The sequence below is a fragment of the Neophocaena asiaeorientalis genome, unplaced genomic scaffold (genome assembly GCF_003031525.2).
Source record: "Neophocaena asiaeorientalis asiaeorientalis breed wild unplaced genomic scaffold, Neophocaena_asiaeorientalis_V1.1 scaffold134, whole genome shotgun sequence".
NCBI classification, from domain to species: Eukaryota; Metazoa; Chordata; class Mammalia; order Artiodactyla; family Phocoenidae; genus Neophocaena; species Neophocaena asiaeorientalis.
Genome location: NW_020185339.1, coordinates 6,217,898 through 6,239,224, shown reverse-complemented (window position 1 = coordinate 6,239,224; position 21,327 = coordinate 6,217,898). Strand labels below are relative to the sequence as shown.

General features: G+C 36.2%; 1 protein-coding gene across 3 annotated transcripts in view; it reads left to right on the top strand.

Annotated features, from left to right (window-relative positions):
- The window catches only part of NAV3 (neuron navigator 3), a 356,590-nt gene that overhangs the window by 317,469 nt on the left and 17,794 nt on the right, over positions 1–21,327 (top strand). The window contains exons 24-34 of one of the 3 annotated variants that reach the window (XM_024736707.1): positions 211–322; positions 5,748–5,869; positions 6,842–6,862; positions 7,543–7,715; positions 7,991–8,056; positions 9,286–9,439; positions 10,892–11,066; positions 15,921–16,018; positions 18,536–18,631; positions 18,909–19,077; positions 20,226–20,461. In XM_024736707.1, coding sequence (XP_024592475.1) covers positions 211–322; positions 5,748–5,869; positions 6,842–6,862; positions 7,543–7,715; positions 7,991–8,056; positions 9,286–9,439; positions 10,892–11,066; positions 15,921–16,018; positions 18,536–18,631; positions 18,909–19,077; positions 20,226–20,461 — 1,422 coding nt within the window. The remainder of the gene's footprint in view (positions 1–210; positions 323–5,747; positions 5,870–6,841; positions 6,863–7,542; positions 7,716–7,990; positions 8,057–9,285; positions 9,440–10,891; positions 11,067–15,920; positions 16,019–18,535; positions 18,632–18,908; positions 19,078–20,225; positions 20,462–21,327) is intronic. The other 2 variants (XM_024736708.1, XM_024736709.1) reach the window with 2 other exon arrangements.

Here is a 21,327-nt window from a genome sequence, read left to right as displayed (position 1 = left end):
GAGAATAACCAAGACATTATTTTTTAATTCTCTATTGCATTTACCTTCTTACATTTACAAGTAAGAGGTTGTAAGACACAACTTGAAAGGTCAGCCGCACATCTAAATCTACCAGGACATTAGCACTACATAAAATCAAACTCATTTGATAGTGAGCTATGAATAAGAATCTTTTACTTTTAAAGCTCCTAAATTCTGTTTGTTTCACAGGAGTCTGAACTGATCGAACTAAGAGAAACCATTGAAATGCTGAAGGCCCAGAACTCTGCTGCCCAGGCAGCCATTCAGGGAGCGCTCAACGGTCCAGACCACCCTCCCAAAGGTATGTTTAGAAATCTTGCCATTTTTCATCCAATCTGCTGGGAATCTATTTTTATTCATTAATTAGAGCAAAGCTGCTTTTACTCAGTCGCACTGCCTTTTATAATATATCAACATAAGTTGCTACTAATGCAGTCAGAATCTCAGAATTTAAGAACAGTAGGCTTCAGTATCAAACTGACCTTAAGGAAATTGCTTCTATAGTCCAACACTTTTCTCTGAGGAGGTTGGTTAATGTGTTCATATCTGCCTTCAAGCAAAACAAACCTGGGAAGGAGTATGGAAATCTAGATCTGTATGTAAAAATACAATAATCAATATGGTGAAGTAGTGGATACTGGGAGCAACTTGTCCTGGGTGGGGGCAATAAAAAGGTACATTTTCTGTAGAGAACTTAAAAAACAGTAAGAAAATGGACTAAACATTGGTGTATTTCTAATTATTACTGTGCTTCAGCAATTGGAAGCAATGATAAAATAATCTTCTCTGCCACCACCCCACTCCTTAAATTGTCACTGAAGAAATACTCTGTGATAATGTCATGTCATTGTTTTCTTTGCATAGGTTGTACTTATTCCTATTCTGACTCTTTTCAGTAGCATTCAATATGCTCAACTCTTGACCAGCTGAAAAATGTTTTCCTAAATCCTGAGTGCTCTGTCATCTCTCTTTGCATTTCCAGATGAATTTTGGGAAAGCTTGATGGAATCATTCAATGTCTTCAACAGCCAGTTACACTTCAGACCATGGGAGTGTGGTTTCTCTTTCCACTACTCCAGCAAAACTGTTCTCTCCAGCATCATTAATGACTTAGATGACTCTAAATCCAGTACAAAGTTTAAAATTCTTATTGTATTTGTTGTGCAAATAGCATTTGATGCTGATGTCCACTGCATCCTACTTGAAATATTCACTTCTTCTAATGCTCATGACATCCACATTCTTAGTTTTTCTTCTGCTTCTTTGAAATTTCTTTCAGTTTCTCTTGTAGATTCACTCATTTGTATGCATTTGTTAAATGTTGATGTTTCTTAGAATGCAGTCCTAAACTGTCTTCCATTATGATTTTATACATTATGATTCTCTTCATCCTATCTAAAATTTTGTACAAGCTCATCTAGTACTCTACCTATAATTATTATTTGTGTTGATAACTGTCAAATATATCTCTCCAGGGCAGGCTCATCTCTTGAGTTACAGATCTGTATATCTAGCTGCCAAAGAGAAAACTCCATTAGGTTATCTTCAGATGTCTGTTTGTCACCTGAAAGTCAACATCCCCAAATTTGAACTTGTCTTCTTCCTTCTCAGACCTGCTTTGCCTTCAGTGTTCCTTTCTCAGTAAACAGCATCACCATCCTTCCATGTGGCCAGAAATCCTCCTCTTCGTACACAGTAAATCACTAAGTTCTATTGATTCCATCCATTAAATATATCTTGTTCCCTTTTCTCTGATCCTGCTATCACCATGCCTCATAGCTCCCCTGAACTATGACCACAAACTCCTAAGTCTCAAGGAGCCTTCCTGCTCTTCATCTTTCACCTCCTTATGCCATTCTTCACACTGAGACCAGAGCAGTTGTGTAACAATATATATTTAAAAGGTATCCCATTGCCTTTGGATGAAATACTAACTCCTTAACATGACATAATCTCTCTTGGCCAGCTTCGTTCAATCAACAAGTATTTATTGATATTACCATTTATGTGCTAGACACTGTTCTAGACCTTGTGTCTTGCTATTTTGTTGTGTTGTGTATTTCATATTTCAGCTATCCAGAACTTCTTTCAGTTCTTCAAAAGTTCTTTATATATTCTCTTTATTCTACTTGGAACTTTCTACCCTGTTTGTTCAGCATAAAAACTTTTTGATCTTGCAAGAGTTAGCCTAAACATGCCTGCTTGTGCCTAACTATATGAGGTCCCTCTGTGATGTGTTTCTGGAAATAACTGTACTTCCCTCATCAAAATTTGCATTAAGACACTTTGGTGCCTTAATTTGTTTATGGTCTGCCTTTCCTGGTCGATGGCAGGGTGGTCTGTTTTCTTAATCCTTAATCCTGGCCATAATGATGGCTTGCACATAAAAGGGGCTTATTCAAATTTTATAGAAAGGACTAATACAATTTTTTAAAACTTGAAATTTAACTTATAGGAAAACAGTTATATAAAGTGAGATATACTTAAATTGAAGGACAAACTAGTTCTCTAGGGGCTACTTCTGTTAAGAATTTAGCAACTTTCCATGTGGGGGAGTTAATGTATATGCTGCATGGAAAATTACTGCATATTTAAAGCTTATCTTAGAGCTATAATAAAGCAGCTTATGTTCTAAATCTTCATGTCAGTAAATAGGTCCAGAAGGGATTTAAAAAGGCTTAACCCTTTCTTTACCACAGTACAAGTCACTGAAGTAAAACTTTCTGGAAAGATTCCTTTTATCTCAGGCAACAGGTAGCTTAATATATCTACTGGAATTGAAAAATAGGAATTCCTTTGCTCAGAAATGTGGGAGGGATACCTAAAATGAACAAAACAATAACAGTTAATATTCAACTTGGCTAAGAAAGATTAAAAAATAATTTTATAAGATTTAAAGCTAACAAAAACAAATAGTTATAAAGGGTTGAATGTATATAGAATATTCAGATTGTGTTTCTGTAGTAGTAAAACTCATATCAAGGCATATTGTAAATATTTAGAGAAGAGCATTCCAGGAGGGTCTTGAGACAGAAAAGAGATTAGTGCCTTTATGGAACTGATACAAGGAAGATAATGACCAAAGGTAAAGTAAGTAGAACCAGGTTGGAGAGATAAGTACTGACCAGATTACTGAGGAACATTTGGGCCATATTTAAGGGTTGAGGGCTTCCCTGGTGGCACAGTGGTTGAGAGTCTGCTGCCGATGCGGGGGACATGGGTTCGTGCCCCGGTCCGGGAAGATCCCACATGCCGCGGAGCGGCTAGGCCCGTGAGCCATGGCCCCTGAGCCTGCGCAAGAGTTGAAATGTTTTCTATTCTTATTAAAATGGAAATCATTGGGAAGTCTCAGGTAAGGGAGTGATGGTGAGGTTTTTCTTTAAAAAGATTTCTCTAACTCTGGTTTGTAGAATGGTTTGAAGGTGAGTTGGACAGCTGTTCTTTCTTAGAGCAGGTAGGTGATGTTGGTGGCTTGAACTAGAACAGTGACGGTGCAGAAGGTGGGAAGTGGAAAATGAATGAATGAATAAACATATAACTGAAATAGATATTTTTAAAATAAGCTTCTCCATTCATTCGGCTTGTTGATATTCATTTGGTCACCCATTCTTTACTGAGCTCTGCAATGCCACATGTACTCAGTCAAATACTTACAAACACTAGAAAAGAATTGCCAGAGAAAAGTAAAATGCATTCCCTTCATTCCATGGTATTATGGAAATTATGCTCTTGCCAGTCTTTATTGGAAATGCGGTCATAATTGAACATAACTAATACCTCCAAGGACTACTTTTGACCTATGGTTAACAAGAATTTACCTATCTTTTTAAAATTTGGGATTACTTGAAGTCAAATATAATTTATTAATTCTGGATATAATAAAAACTCTGGAATACTTTAACACTTAATACATCTGTTTTATTTGTAAAAGTCAGTTATGAAGGGAAAAATAGAAAATACTAATCTTGTTCACAAAAGCTTATAGCCAACTGTAGCAGAAATTTAAAACACAGATACCTACACATGTTCTTTTATTGCTTATTCATATTATTTCCATATTAGTTGATTAAGGGATACTGTGCTCCTTTATTGTTAAATCAAAACAACACACATAAATACCTTGATTTAGGTGTTGGTACTGGTAATGTTTTGGACATGCAAAAACAGTAAATGTTCTCATCATTAAAAAAAAATACTTTTGGACCAAACTCTAGGGATTCTTAAAAACAGCTCTGTTTTTACCGTCCTGTAAAATTTTTCAACATGGTTATTCTCTTAATGGAAAAATTAAAGTACTTATTGGTATGTATGTACATGAGACTAAGGATGGAGATATGTATATGCATATTATACACCCACACATATACTTATTTATTGTATGTTTTGAAAATAACCAGTTACAGTTCCATTGCCATCAGCCATTTTACTGTTAAATTAGTCAACTGCAAAGCTTTGATTATATATTATTATTTCTATGGGAACTTTTTGAAAGCTATATAATAATTTCTGACATCTTTTAAGTTCCACTGAGATTTTTTTGCTTGGATAATATGCATTGATACCAATTATATATGACAATAGAAATGGCCTAAAAGCATATTTGACCTTAAAATAATTTTATGAATTATTAGTGTCTCCACTAACACTTAAGTTCACTGTGAGTAGAAATCATTTCAATTTTAATTTTAATGACTATAAATAAATCTTATAAGCTGATTGTATGGAGTAAGTGAGTATGTTCAAAAAGTGATTTAGTATCAAATGGTATCCTCTTCAAAATATCGTATTATCTAGAGAAGCACTCCATGCTTTTTAGGAGTATATAGAGGTGATATCACGTGGCAATTAGTACAATAGACAGTAGGATACTTCTAAGTCTCAAGTTGGCTCCACTGTTTTTCAGCTACGTGACCACAGGGAAAATTTAATAATTGCACTCATTTCAGTGGTTTGCTTTAAAATTACGTACTCCCAGAGTAGAGTAGTAAAAGCTAGCTTTATCATTACCTGTTATTATTGTTACTACTATTACTCTTCCAAGTCATGGACAGGCGTTAGGGGTATGATGGAAGAATTACACTGTCTTAAGTATGATTTCTGTTTAATTCACAAATGCAGTCTACCCACATTCTCTCTTGAGGACCTTCGCCCCATTCGCTCTTTGACCTTGGTCAAGTTACTTAACTTCTTTGCGCTTCAATTGCTGCATCTGTGGTATGAAGTGCTTAGATGACTTGCAAGGTTTGTTTTGGCTCTAACAAGGTATGATTCCATGAAATGGAAAGTTAATATATTTGGCTTCGGTAGCTTTATTCAAAGGACAAATATTAAAAACACACAATTAATTATCATGCTATTAAGAGTTTCCTTTTACTCCATGGAACAAATCATTTGGAATAAATCATTTTGGAAGTGCTGTTTGATCCAGGTATTCAGTAAAAATCACTAGCATAGCAGTTCATTTTGGGACAAAACTCAGAATCCATTAAAACACCAGTGCTGCAGACTTACTTGAGATTCCCATTTCTTAATACAGATAACCCAGTTAATTAAAGCAAATATGGTTGTACTTTATTAAGCTTATAAAACCAAAACTGCATTGAAATAATCTTTACAAAGCCATGTTGACATTTATTAGAGGACTTCCTCTCAGAAAGCCTAAAAGTCTTGTTTGTTCAGATTGCAAGTTTTTATGAGTAAACACGATACTGTCTATCTGTGGCTAGATCTCCGCATCAGAAGACAGCATTCCTCCGAAAGCGTTTCTAGTATCAACAGTGCCACGAGCCATTCCAGCATTGGCAGTGGTAACGATGCTGACTCCAAGAAGAAGAAAAAGAAAAACTGGGTAAGCCATTAGCATTCATCTAGTTCAGAAGCTTATTACTGCACAGTGAGTCAGGCTTTTTCCTTTTGGGCTTTAGAGATCCACAGCAGTTTACAGTGTCTCATTCAAGTGACTGACACCTCAAAGGCTACACTCATCACCAAGATTAGGGCAGCATGGTGCTGAAGAGCAAATGTTTTGGAGTTGGCACTAACTTAACTTGGATTTGAATCCCAACTTTGACACTTACTATTTGGATCTTAGGCAAGTGACCTCACCTTTTTGGGGAGCCTAAATTTTCTCATCTGGAAAAATTGGATAATTAATACTGACTTTATAGAGATACTGTAAAGAAAAATCGGGTAACATGTGTAAATAAATGGCTCCGAGCAGGGGCTTACTGTGGAGGTAGAGATGAAGAAGAAGAAAAAGATGATGGTGATGCTGATGGTGGTGATGGTGGTGGTGCTGGTGGATGGTGGAAGTGGAGAAAAAATGGAATAAAAAAAGTAAAAGGGAAAGAAGAGAACTTGAAAGCCTCTCCACCCCTTGCATCAACAGGGTTTATAGTGTGAATAAAGTGTCACTGTATAAGAAATCAACTATATGTATTTTTACCAAAAGAACATAGGATAAATATAAAAATGTACTTTAACAGAACTATCCCTTAAGTTTGCTAGAGATAGAATTTATGATATTAAGTAATTGCTGAAAAAACTGAGGGGAAGATGCTATCACTGCAGAATGTTTAAAAACAATGAAGTAAAGGATTTCTTTTAATGCCATGCAAGAAAAGTAGATGTTAAATAAGTAGAACTCTTGATGAAATCCAAAATATAACTAGCAGAGGATTTTACTGGAGTGCTTTCTGTAAATAATGAGAGAAATATCTTTTCTGTTTTAAAAAAATGTTTATGCAGGTAATATTTTAAAATACTGATCAGCCTTCATTCCCTTGATTTGTAATTCCACACTCTTTCATGTTTCTGCAAGGTGAACTCTAGAGGAAGTGAGGTGAATATAAACCATGGACAATTTGGCATGCATCTATAAAAATACCCACCCTTGGCATGAATGCTATTCATTTTGGCAGGAGGCTTTTATACCTTTTAAAAACAGATTACCTTGTATGTCTTTTCTTTGTGTCTTTTCATTTTAATCTCCAGTTTTAAAGAGAAGTAAAACTACTTTCTGAATAGCGCTGTAGGCCATACCAACTCTGGTTTCTCATAGTCCGGGAACTGAAAATTTGAATAGAAACTCACAATTAATGAAGTGTTAGGTGAATTTGATTTCATTTTGCTTTTTAAGTTTATATTGTCAGCAGGCCCTGACTTGATTGTAGCGCTAAAGCAGCCATTTAAAACAAATTGCCTTGAAGAGAGGAGCCTTCTGAACGGAGATCCCTTCAAGGTACTTCGTTTTAAATGAGTGCTCTGACAGCCATGCCCTTGACCCTGCACTGTTTAAAAGCCTTCCATGTTTGCGCTGCGCTGGATTAATACAAGAATAAACCAAAAACACAAAACACGGTATCTTTTTTTTTTAGAGATACTGTGCTGCAGCTGTTAATCCTTTGCTTATACATACTGACCCCAGGCAGTGGCTAGGATGGCACCTGCAAACTAACGGCCCCAAAGCAAGATGCCCCCAGTGCAAATAGACAAGGAAGGTAATTTCTGTCCTTCTTGCAGCTGAGAAGCTCATTCAAACAAGCCTTTGGGAAGAAAAAGTCCACCAAGCCTCCATCCTCACATTCGGACATTGAAGAGCTTACTGATTCGTCCCTTCCAGCGTCCCCCAAGTTGCCCCACAATGCGGGTGACTGTGGGTCAGCCTCCATGAAGCCCTCGCAGTCCGCCTCAGCGTAAGTCGCTCCCTCTGCCGGTTGCGGAAGTATTTGTTAAAGACAACTTCAGGCCAAGCCTAGATCTGTGTTCTAAATGGAACTGCAGCACCATCTCTATACCGATTATTTTCAGATCTTCCTTAGACTAGCAGACAGCATTTGTTTCTCTTCTGCTTTCCATACGTTAGAAATTGAGTGTTCTTGATCTCATGATCCCCTTTTCTAAGTTATTATTTTCACTTCTTTTCACTTGCATTTGTCCATGTATCTGTCTAACTGTGCATTAAATGCAGGTTACCCCTTGTCTGGCCACCAAAGAAACGGCAAAATGGCCCTGTGATCTACAAGCATAGATCCCGGTAAAATGGAGTGTGATGCATGAAAACTGCAAAGATCCTGATTCTAACCTAAGCAGTGTTCACTCTTGCTTTTTCTAAAATCACTCGCATGCATTTCAACAATGACTACCTTCTCTGTCCTCCTGTTTTGGAAGTAAAATTTGGTTTCCTCAAGCCAAACTTCAATCCTTTGTTCTTTAATTGTGTTAGATGATCTAGCATAATTTTTTTATAGTATCCCACTAGTTGATGTTACAAGAAAGAGTAAAACATTTAGAATGTAAAACATGTGCTCTAATAATTCTCTTTGTTCTATATACTATTTAAATGAGATTTCCTTGTGTGCCCAAGACGGTGGCTCACCCAGAACTCATATAAAGCAGGGCCACTATTAGAACCATTTAAGACTCTTGTACACCCTGTATAATTTCCTGACTTAGAGGAAAGAACACAGCACTATCGTTTTGTGACCAGCAATGAGTCCTCACATTTTAAATGGAAAAGATATTCATTAACATAAAACAGATTCTTTTGACATACTTCCTACAAAGCTGTCTATAGAACAACAATAGGATATAATGTATATTACCTTCAGGCAGCCCCCAGGTAGCCTGCTCATTTGGGTTGAAACCTGTGATTCAGTTTCATTAGCTGATCTCCTAAATCAGCTGAGCCTACCAGGAGGATTATATAACACTCATCCATTATTTAAATATCCAAAACTAATCTCCCTCATTTATTTTCTACAATATTTAGATTGAATTTGATCGTAACCTGAAGATAGTATTGTGGCAAATAAGGTTATTCTTTGCAAAATTTTACAAAACAAGAAATCAGCATTTTAAGGACATAATAACTTTGCTTTAAACAAATTTCATGTTGCAAATAGAGGCTCAAGTCCCTTGAAAAATGGTAGAATGAGATGTAGTAATATTATGACTTTTCAGCTCCATAAACATCAGCAACAAGGGAATTTTGAGGATCACTTTATATACAGTAAAGATAGATTGTTTTTAAACTTCAGAAAATAGGAAGAAAAGATTAAAAGAGACGGCTACTATTTTCAGTTTTGAACCTGTGAATGTATTACTGTCTGTAAAACTCTTTTTCCTTTTCTCTAGGTATTGCCAGCAGCAAATAATCTATGTACCTGCTGGATAATATTGCAGTTCAGCTTTTAAAAGAAGCATTACCTTTCGTAATCCTCTGGCTTCCCCAACCACTGATTTTGTGCTTGTTTCTTTCTTCAGGATCTGTGAATGCACAGAGGCTGAGGCAGAGATAATTCTGCAGCTGAAGAGTGAGCTCAGAGAAAAGGAATTAAAATTAACGGATATTCGGCTGGAGGCCCTCAGCTCTGCTCATCATCTCGATCAGATCCGGGAAGCCATGAACCGGATGCAGGTCGGTCCGAAAGCACCTTCAGGGAACAAACAGGAGAGATTTAAAATGCTGCTTATTCTCTTCTCTTAGTTATTATAAGAACAAATCTCATGTTTAAATCCTTTTTGGAAATGCACTCTGCTTATTCAGTCTCTGCACCTCATTTCTCAATACTGGATGGAGAATTTTGTCAAATCCAGGTTTGGAAGTGGAAGTGCAAACTGGCCAGTTGCACTCAAGGACCATTGAAGGCACTGTACTAGAGCTAAGGTTTTAGAGAAACTACTACAGCCCTTGCTTCTTCACTTTTCCATGATTTACCCTTATGGTAACTTTTTCCTGTTCTTTTGAAATCTGACTTTACCTGTTTTCTATTGAAAAACAAACGTAATGAGGAATCAACAGAAATATAACACAAGCTTTCTAAATATGAAAGTAAGTGTGATATAGAATGCCATCTGTAGAAGTAAAGCTTTTCTATTTTTTGGAAGCATCTGAAGGCTAAATTCAGAATCAGTCTGTGCTCAGACTAAGTTTTCGTTTTATTATGGTCAACCAGTAATCACTTGGTACCACAAGATGACTGAAATAGAAAAAGCTCATTGCTGAGCAGATTCATCTGCCAATGGATATATTCATCAATAGGCTTGTGTTGTTTTTATGAGCTTAGTGCCCCATTTTGAAGGAACAAAAACTTTTTCAGACGTTAGTTAGGATCCTGAGGTGGTAATTTTAAATCACCTTATTTATATTATTTTTGTTTTACTGTGGTTTTCAACTCTCCCTGAATTCAGAGTATTACAAACAGCATTATTTTCTATGAGATTTTAACATTACTTTCATTTAAAATTTTTTTTTTAATTTTTTATTTTATTGAAGCATAGTTGATTTACAATGTCATGTTAGTTTCAGGTGTACAGCACAGTGATTCAGTTATATGTATATAACTGAATATATATATACATATATAGATTGATATAGATATAAAAAGATATTCTTTTTCAGATTCTTTTCCCATATAGGTTATTACAAAATATTGAGTATAGTTCCCTGTGCTATACAGTAGGTCCCTGTTGGTTATCTATTTTTATATATGTAGTAGTGTGTATGTTTACTTTTAAAATGAGAAATGGTATGAACTCTTCAATTATGTTATTCTTAATTCACATAAGACCATGTCATATTTGGAAAACTCCTCAAATATATGATAGATTTTTTAAAAATTATAAAAAATTCTACTGGTTAGTGTGTGTATTTGTGAATAGCTGAATATGTGTATGTGAGAGACAGAGAAAGGGATTCCTTTTCCTTCTTTGGAAGGAAATCCTGTTTTCATAATTTGTGTTTGTTTATTTAATATGTCACCACATGGTTTATTTAATACATGAACCGATTGACCCTGTTAAAAGAGTTGGTACCCTTTTCTCAATCAAGCTAGCTCTATGTTTTTCATGTTTTCCATCTTCACAACAGAATGAGATTGAAATACTGAAGGCTGAAAACGACCGGCTGAAGGCAGAAACGGGGAACGCTGCGAAGCCAGCTCGGCCCCCGTCTGAGTCCGCAAGTAGCACTTCCTCCTCATCCTCACGCCAGTCCTTAGGACTCTCTCTGAACAATTTGAACATCACGGAGTCTGTTACCTCAGGTGATTTTGTGCACACACCTGCCTGAATCAAAGCATGCCTCTGACTTCACAAGCCCGGAGACCTTGAATTTGGAGACCCTTACCCAAGCTGCAGCTCTCACCCATACCCTCTTAAAAATGTTAATGGCCTAGCTCTCAGAAATAGTCCTTTTTCCTCTTATAAATTTATTTTACTTCATTATCATTTTAATTTCTTTTATTTATTTACTTTTGGCTGCGTTGGGTCTTCGTTGCTGCACACGGGTTTTCTCTAGTTGTGGAGAGTGGGGGCTACTCTTCGTTGCGGTGCACGGGCTTCTCATTGCGGTGACTTCTCTTGTTGCAGAGCATGGGCTCTAGAGCGCAGGCTCAGTAGTTGTGGCACACGGGCTCAGTAGTTGTGGTGCACGGGCTCAGCTGCTTCACGGCATGTGGGATCCTCCCGGACCAGGGCTCGAACTGGTGTCCCCGGCATTGGCAAGCGGACTCTCAACCGCTGTGCCACCAGGGAAACCCCTTCATTATCATTTTAAAAGAACATTCTGTGTGAAAGAGTAAGAAGACATAGAGATATGGTTTTCCTATCATTTTTTAAAACAGTTACTTGTGTTTGAGAAGTACTTCCTCCAGGGTTACAAATAGGATGAAAAAGTAATATTCTCAGTGATGATTGTTAGTACTAATGAATGTAATACTCAGAACTCCATGCAATTTGATAGTGTTTTAAGGGTACGAAGCCCGTATACAAGTGTATCAGGACCTATTCCTAAATTTGACTAGATGATCCTGCGTGATGTGGCCCAGGGAGTACATAATGCTACTACATCACCCAGACTGCAGCTCTGTTAGATTTTCAACAAACAAAAAGAACACACTGGATTCTATTATTGTATTCAATGGTACTAATGATGGAAAAAGGGTACAGTTTTATTCAATTGCAAATAGAATCATATGACATAATGTTGTCTTAATAGCTGATGAACTATTCAGTTATAAGGTATAACTGCTCCTATGGCATCGAATCATTCTATGTATATAAGACTTAGTTGAAGAAAGATTTACATGAGGATCGGCAGTGATTGCAAAGCACAGCCACTAGATGACGCTTGGAAACCAATAATATGTATACATGTTCCTGGGCAATTTTAGATCCCATGATAGAATTGAGAAACTTCATGGCTTGCCTTAAATTACACCAAAATATAGAAAAAGAAGATAAAGATGAAAAGCGAAAAAGAAAAAAAAAGAAATACAGCAAGCTGATATTGATGATATTTTAATGAATCATATCTCTTGCTTCTAAAAGGTCAGAATTTTTAAAATTCTACTAATTACATCTGCCCTTCATGGTGTAAAATGAATGGCCCAAATGCATACTTGCTTTCTTCTTATAAAAGGTAACTAGAAACTAAAAGGCAAGTAGGAATTTCCTGAAGTTCATGAAAACAACGTTTATACCATTTGGCAGGGACTGGGGAAGGAAAATGAATTTTGAGAATACTCATCAAGTAAAAGAAATATTGGTAGCTAAGAAAAAACAGATGTCATAATTAAATGAACTTATAAATCATTAGGTAAAATAAAACTATGGAAATATGGTAATAACTTGAATGTGTAAACTGTCTATGAAGTGTTATCATCCACATTCTTCAAAAGATGGGAAAAAAAAGAAAGAACAAAAATTTTAAATGTATAGAATCTGAGAGTCCTGAGTCACATCCTATACATTGGCTTGCCGGTGATGAACCTGAGAGAGGTGAGGTAGGATCCACACCTAGTGGCAGTCAGTGCCTGCCTATGTCCTGGAGCTTCACTTCTAAGGAGAGAAAAGGACTGGTACCTTATAGGATGGCTTAATGGTGGGATTTTACTGCCTGTTACATGATTTTGGTTTAGCCTATGGAAATATGATAAGGTCTGAAGGAGGCAAATTTAGTACTGAAGGTAGTTTAGGAAGAACAGCCATATAAAAAGGAAACCAAAATTAATGTCTAGGAAAGACTAGGACTCATAAAGATAAATATAAAATCAAAGAAATTAAATTTACATTTTCTGTGTCCATCTAACTGATGGCCGTGATTCAGAATTTGGGGCAATTTGGTGAGGAGAGGTGTTTTTTTTTTCAAAAATGTGTTTTATAATTACCCGTTTCATGGTTTATTTTTAGTCCTATATTATCTTATTTCCTCAACTATTTTTCAGTAGCGATACTTGTGTCTGAACTAGCAAGAAAAATGTAAATCACTTGACATCACTTGACTAGGATACTTTTCAAGTCAAGTTTTCATTGTCTTCACTCTTGTTTAGTGGGTTCAAAATTGGAAATCAAAAGTGCCTTTATGCTGAGGCTTTTTAATAGAAAAAATTTCTAGAGTTCATGGGTTTTTTTTTTAAAAAAAAGTAGGCAGGAGAGAGGCTAATTGACAAATGTCCAGTTCCTGAAATAATAGTGCATGTTCCATACATCCAGTGAAGACAGAAGTTTGAAAAACCTTCAGTTTTTGTCAGAATTTCACTTGACTGTAACCAGAATGGCAAATCTTTTTTCAGAATGTTGACAGAGGACTCTAACTTATTTTCCATGAAACAACACAGAGAACCCTTATCTCAAACTGGCTGTTATTTGTTTTTACTCAGAGTTGTTTGTTCAGGCGATCATCCCATCAATGTACTGTGGGTGGGGGGGTGTACATTGACTCACTCACCCAGAGTGAGTCATGATGTGCTCCTTCCACTGTCAACACAAGGAGTTAGAATAAACACACAGGGAAAAGGAGTAATGGTTAGAACAGATAAACTTACTAAACACGGAGGATAAAGTGCTTTAAAAGTGTTTTCTATTATGTTCTCAATAACCCTACGAAGCTGGTGCTTTTGTGCCCCAAGAATTAGGAAAGTGATTATGATAATTTTTCAAGATTATGCATCCAATAAGTGATAGAGCTAATATTTGAGCCCAGATCTGGATGATTCCAGTGCCTGACTCTTAACTACTGTATTCATTTTGCTAAAGCACTTAAAACATTAAAGATTACCTTGTTGAGAATGTATACTCCAAAAGAGCAGGGAATTCATCTTCCTTCTCACCATGGTATTCATTCCCAATGCCCAGCACAGTTCCTGATTTCTTTTTTTTAATAAATTTATTTACTTATTTTTGGCTGCGTTGGGTCTTGGTTGCTGTGTGTGGGCTTTCTCTAGTTGCGGCGAGTGGGCGCTACCCTTTGTTGTGGTGCGTGGGCTTCTCGTTGCGGTGGCTTCTCCTGTTGCGGGGCACGGGCTCTAGGCACACGGGCTTCAGTAGTACCAGCATGCGGGCTCAGTAATTGTGGCTGGTGGGCTCTAGAGCGCAGACTCAGTAGTTATGGCGCACGGGCTTAGCTGCTCCGCGGCATGTGGGATCTTCCCAGACCAGAGCTCGAACCCACGTCCCTGCATTGGAAGGCAGATTCTTAACCACAGCTCCAGCAGGGAAATCCACAGTTCCTGATTTCTGTGATGCTTAATAAACTGTCAGCTAAAAATAAATATTTTTGAATATTTATGAAGTTATGAATAATTGAGCAAAGTACTAAAGAGGTAATTTGGTCATGAATTACAAGATATTTAGATGTGAACGATAAGCCACTTTAAACTTTTGAGAAAAGGAGCAAGAAGAGAATTAAAATGACACTTAAGGAAGAGGTTTGAGTTGGATAGGAAGAATGGTGAGAGACTGGGAGGATGTTAATCTAGTAAAAAAAATTAATAAATTTCAGTAAGAGATTGTCTGACAATTTAAAAATTTCTAGCAAAAAAACTCCATATTCCTTAAACTCTAAATGTGCTTTTGATTGTTATGGTGTTATGGCATTTTTTAAACTCCTTCCTTTGCAAAATTGCATATTCCTAATTATTAAGATAATAGAAGCATTTTATTTTCAGAAGGCACTTGATGAAATTGTTGCTTCTATAATGGTACAGTCACAGTCCTTGGCTCTCTAAATTTACACTTTGAGCAGTTGAGTCCTCTTGTCACCTGGCACATGTGCTCTTCAACACGTAACCAAGTTTTCTTTGTCCCCAGAAAACTATCTTCATATTAAACATAATAGAATCCTTGTCAAAGGAAAACATATATGTGGGATAGTTTGCCTTAATCATTCTCCAAACTGGACATTAATCTCATATATTTTGAAAATTAATCTTTAATCACATTTTAAGGTTGGTGGGTTAAAGGTTAGCTAACTTTATCATGCTTCTGTAACTCTTAGCTGATTACTAGAAGTATTATTTTGGTTTTGAAGCTATAAGCATAAAGAGAACAGGAAAGCAATAATTAATATATTTCTGCGGGGAAGTATAATGCCGTGGTTGAAATTCAAAACATTACCTAAAATTATCGATACGAGGTGAGGATCGATACTCACCTCGAAAATCATTTCAGTTGACAGGCAGTCTCACCACCTTCGCATTCATAACTACATGGGTGATGAGCTTGGATGTTTTTGGTTGGATAGAAAACTCAGATTGCTTTTCAGTTTGTCACGGTTATGATGGTAACTGACTACTACTCAGGTATTACTCAGACCTGTGCATAATAGAAAAAATTATTTCCTCATCTAAATGCAATGGGTGCCCAACACTTGGGTGAAGATCTTTGGAAGCAGAAATAAATTCTTAGATGGAAACTTTAACCCAACACAGTCACTCATCTTCTTGGAAGCTGAGGTTTTTCAAACCAGTTAGGTTAGAATGGGTGGCAGAAAATCTGAATATTCCCATCGAAAGATGTAAAACTATGAGGGAGAAAACGATGACAGTAAAGAAATCCAAGCTAATGTGACTCTATTGTATGTGTGTGTGTTTGTGTATGTTTCTTTGAAAATTTGGTAGATATTTTGCTCGATGATGCTGGTGATGCAACCGGACATAAAGATGGCCGCAGCGTGAAAATTATAGTCTCCATAAGCAAGGGCTACGGTCGAGCAAAGGTATTTCTTTAACCTTAAGTTCTTTATTACTAAAGGATGAGAATGACCATGAATCAAGTATTTGTCATAAATATACTATCAGCGGTGTTTGTCTTGGCATTGGCCTAATCTATTATAAAAGCATGAAAGTTAGGGACTTGAAAGAAATGACATCATCCTATAGGTAGAAATGTGTCTCAGTATGTCATGTTCATTCACTGAAAACAATCTTGGTTGTCAGCCAACCTCATTTCTAAAACCAAAAAAGCACATTGCTTTCTTTGACATTAACATTTTGTCTAACTAAATACAGGTGATATTTATGATGTATAGAAACATGTTGCTAGAGCTGCCAAGATGGTCTTTGTACAAAGAAGAGACTATAAGTTATATGGCTCTTCTAGACACTGGAAAGATATATTTTATTGAACTCAGTATGACAAATTCCATTGACACTACTTGTGTGTATCATTTTAAAGCAAGGTCTTAGATGATAAGGCAAATATTCTAATTTTTCTGGAATCAAATATTGCCTTCAAATTGGCAATACCATTCTGACCCTAGCCTCTTCTTGAAACTAAAACTATTATTTCAAGTTGAAATTGTAGTTCAGTGGCCAAAACTACAAATTTATAAGTATCCAAAAATGTTTTATCAGACAGAAATTCTAACAAAAAAATCTTTAGAATTTTAAGATAATTGAAGTATTGAAGTTTGAAAAGTGAGCTAGCAATTGTGAATTTTTACACTGTGCATATATTCCAAGAATTCTAATGCCATAAACTTTCTGCTTGAGCTGCAGATCTGTGCCTGAATTTCCCAAGTGGGTCTTTATGTAAAAGACTGCAATAGTCTCAGTGAAGCTTAGATAGTCTAATGATCTCTGATTTGAAAGCAGCTGCTTAAAAGCACTGTATGCATGTCCATTTTGGCTCAGTTACAGTAACGCTGTAAAACAAGTTTTCTTTTTCAAAATAATTCTGAAAGATAATATTGTTGAACATTGGAAAGTAGTTGTCTTAGTCTTCTTGGGTTACCATAACAAAATACTATAGATTGGGTGGCTTAAACAACAGAAATTTATTTTCTCACAGTTATTAAGTCCAAGATCAAGGTGCTGGCTGATTTGTTTCCTGGTGTTTCCTCTTTCTCCTTGGGTTGCAGATGACTGCCTTCTTCCTGTGTCCTCACTTGACCTTTCCTCAGTGTGTGTACTTCGGGAGGGAGAAAGAGATCTCTCTCCTACTTCCCCTACTTAGAAGGCCACTAATCCCATGATGAGAGACCCACTCTCATGGCCTAATCTAGCTCTTATTGCCTCCTGCTGGCTCCATTTCCAAATACCATCAATTGGGGGTTGAGGCTTTAATATATGAATTTGGGGGGAGGGACACAAACATTCAGTCTATAACAGTTGTTACAAAATGAGAATGGTTTGCTGTGAATTTCTCAACTTTTTCTGTAACAGATATTGGCTTCAGGTTATATCTAAATAGTGCTGATAATCATTTACCTTTATAAAGTTAAATGTTGCAGATGAAGAAATTGAGGCTCTGAGCCAGCTAAGTGACTTGAACTAACATCACATTTCTTAATTACATGGTAGATGTCGTGTGTTGTGGAATCCATGTCTTCTAACACCTGACTCAGTTATTTTTCTACCGCCTCTTAAGGACTAGGCAAGTTGGTGACTAGAATCAGGATTGTGATATATCAACTGTCTAATTATATATACTGGTGTCATGATCACTATCTCATGTAACCATTCCAGTCAACATAAAAACGGCTTCAGTTAGACTATAAATTGAATTGCTTACTTTTCTAATATATGTAGAAATTCCTCAAAATCCCATCCTACAAAAACGATAAATTTGGGACCTTTGTTTGTATTATAAAGGAGTTCTTTGCTTGACAAAATGAGTCCTGTAGGATTCCCTGGCAAGTTCTTCTAAATATTGAATTTTCTGATACATTCAAAATGGGACCTCTGTTGTGAATATGTGAATGCCATACTACCGTGGATAACTTATTTTTCAAAACTGGATTGGATTTTAGAGATAATCTAAATAAAAAAACAAACTGAGTTTTGGACTTAACAAAGATAAGCTCACAAAAACATTATGATGAGGCTCTAGGACTCATGATATAGTTCTGTTCCATCTCTATCACTATTTCCCTCCTACCAAGTTGCTTCTCTTCAGGAATGCACCCACTGCATTAAAACGGAAGACTTGTTCTCTCCTGGCCCTTTCCCTTCTACTGAACAGGTCATGAATCAGTTTTCCTTGACCATACCACTTCATCTAATCTCTTTCTCTCTTGTTTTTGTTGCTATCCTGTTACTCTGTTAGTTAGTTTGTTTGTTTGTTGGGGTATTTTGTATAATCCACTGTGTATGTCTGTTATTATAAAACCCATAGGTTTAATATATATTTTAGTGTTAATCACCACAAATATTAATATTTTTTAGTAGAAGATATCATAATAAAAAAAGACACACAGTTGGATTTTATCTTGTTTTATTTTGTTCTTACTTAGGATCAGAAGTCTCAGGCATATTTGATAGGATCCATTGGTGTCAGCGGAAAAACCAAGTGGGATGTCTTAGATGGTGTAATTAGACGTCTCTTTAAGGTAAGTTGTGCAAGACATCCTGATATTAATTTTCAAATGTGTTTCATTTTGGATGCTTCCCTTAGCTTTAATGGCATAGAGATATCTGCTTTTCCTCTCTTCCATTTCAAATATTAAGGAAAGTTTTCTCTCTTTATGCTGTTTGATATTAATTGTTCTTATATTAACCATTTCTAAAATTCTTGATAGCTAGCTTCACATCCCCATGAGTTTTGTATTTGTCGTAGAGGAGTTGGACCTCTGTTTTGACTTTCCTTTTTTGTGTATACCATTTCAGGAATATGTGTTCCGAATTGATACATCCACTAGCCTTGGTCTGAGCTCTGACTGCATTGCCAGCTACTGTATAGGAGATTTAATTAGATCCCATAACCTAGAAGTGCCTGAACTGCTGCCTTGTGGATACCTTGTCGGCGATAATAACATCATCACTGTGAACCTGAAAGGTAAAAATAAAAATGAAAAGCACAGTTGTATTTTTTTTACCAACATTTCTTTTCTTTTCTTTTTTGCAGTTTCCCTTCAAATTTTCATATTTGAAAACTGTGTTAACCACTTTGATAATTTTGATATGATATGAGCTGTATTTATATTTAAAACACTAAAATCCTACTAAAAACACAAAAATCCAACTAAATGAAATTCTTTGAGTTTTGAGATGTAATTTCGAAGTTTCTCCAAGATTCAGAAAAACAAATGTGATGTAGCGAATTTCAATTTTCTAGATTTTCTCCATTATCATCTTAGATTTAGGGGAGATTCAAAAAGTTTATTGCATATTCCAAGGTAATATATTCATTCTTTTACCCTTAATTTTAAAATATGTATTCCCAATAAGTACCCACTGGGGATAGAGAATGGAAGTTAAGAATCAGGGATGAGAAATTCTCTTTGCTTTGAATAATGTGACTAATTCTAGGCAAATGGAATATCTAAAGTATGCTTGTATCCATAATTCCTTGTTCATATATGTTAAAGAGTCAGAACACATCTATATAAACTATGGATTAATAGAGGGATTTGTCAATATTTGATTTTATGATTAAGGTAATTGGGTGAGTAAAAGGAGAGACTGTTGCTCTCCTTCTTAATTCCTTGCCAAATACCTATTATATTTATATTCTTCAAAAGCTTAAGGGGTGGTACAGCTGGGATGTATAATGAGAGCTAGAGGGAAATAAAGAGAAGGAGGAAAGAGGAAGAAAAAGAGAAGAACATACACACTTTTATACTTTTTATTTTAATTTTTACACTTATTCTTAACAAAACTACCACCTTCAAAGAGAAGGAGGACTTTATGATAGAATTCATAGTAATGCTTCCATCTCTTTGTGGAAACATAAGTGAGAAGCATGAAATAGACGAGGGAAGTCTAAGCAAAGAGGAAAAACCTGCTTTCATTTGGATGTTCACTCTGCCTTATTACTGATGTTTTCTGTCTTAAAATAGCAACACTCATGGGATCGAAATGTCAAGGAAAGTATCTTGCAAGGACTGCATTCCAATGGCTAACAAAGCCCAGTTGACACTATATTTTAATTTCAAGCTTATGTAGAACAATAAGCTACACTCTTCCCTTTGTTTCTCCCTTCAGGGGTAGAAGAAAACAGTTTGGACAGTTTTGTTTTTGATACGCTGATTCCTAAACCAATTACCCAAAGGTACTTTAACTTGTTGATGGAGCATCACAGAATTATACTCTCAGGACCTAGTGGTACTGGAAAGACCTATTTAGCAAACAAACTTGCTGAATACGTAATAACCAAATCTGGGAGGAAAAAAACAGAGGATGCAATTGCCACTTTTAATGTGGACCACAAGTCTAGTAAGGTAAGTCACAGGCTCCTAAGACAACTGCTATTTATCCATGTCTTAAGCAACTAAGCTTTCAGATTATATGAAACTTCCATATCGTACATGGAAGCATATCCAGCTCTTCGGCTAAAACTAGAATCTGGTGAATGACTAAACCCTGCTTCATGAATTTGAACAAGACTGCTCAGTGACATTCAGGTATCAGGTATTCACAAGCATTGAGAATGGACAGAAGAAAAGGACAGAGTCTCTGTTGTCTGATTTCTCGTAGACATCATCTAGGAAATATTAGAGCAGAAAGAGATCCATGCAAATACCACAGAAACAAGAGGCCATGACTCTTCCTGCAGAATCAGAGCTTTATAAAAGCCAATACTTGGTCTAGGTCATAATAAATAAGTAGGAATTAACGGGGATGTTGCAGCAATGGGGATTTGGGTGTAATTCATATATTCTAAGCAGAAATTCTGGGAGCAGCAATTTGTTTACATCATATTTCTATAGGATTTCTGCTTAGGAACCTTAGGAAATTGAACAATATTCCATTTCACCATCTGCTAAGGTTTAATGTACCATAATCACCCTGAGTGCTCTCAGCTCTTAAATAGGCATGAGGGGCTATAAAACCCAGCCAGTACTTTCGTATATTCAGAGTGAAATAAAGAATCCTAAGAAGGAAATAGTTGATGCCTAACATATTCCTAACACTGGACTATTTTTGCCTATAGTTATTCATTTACATTCTCAATCAGTGCAACCTAAGGTTCTCTTAGGAGACTACATCTGGTATAAGCAATACCTTGAAGATATCCAGATGATACTGGGTTCTGTTGTTTTTCTAGAGATAACCTGGTTAGATGATCTAAACTGACCCAGTCTCG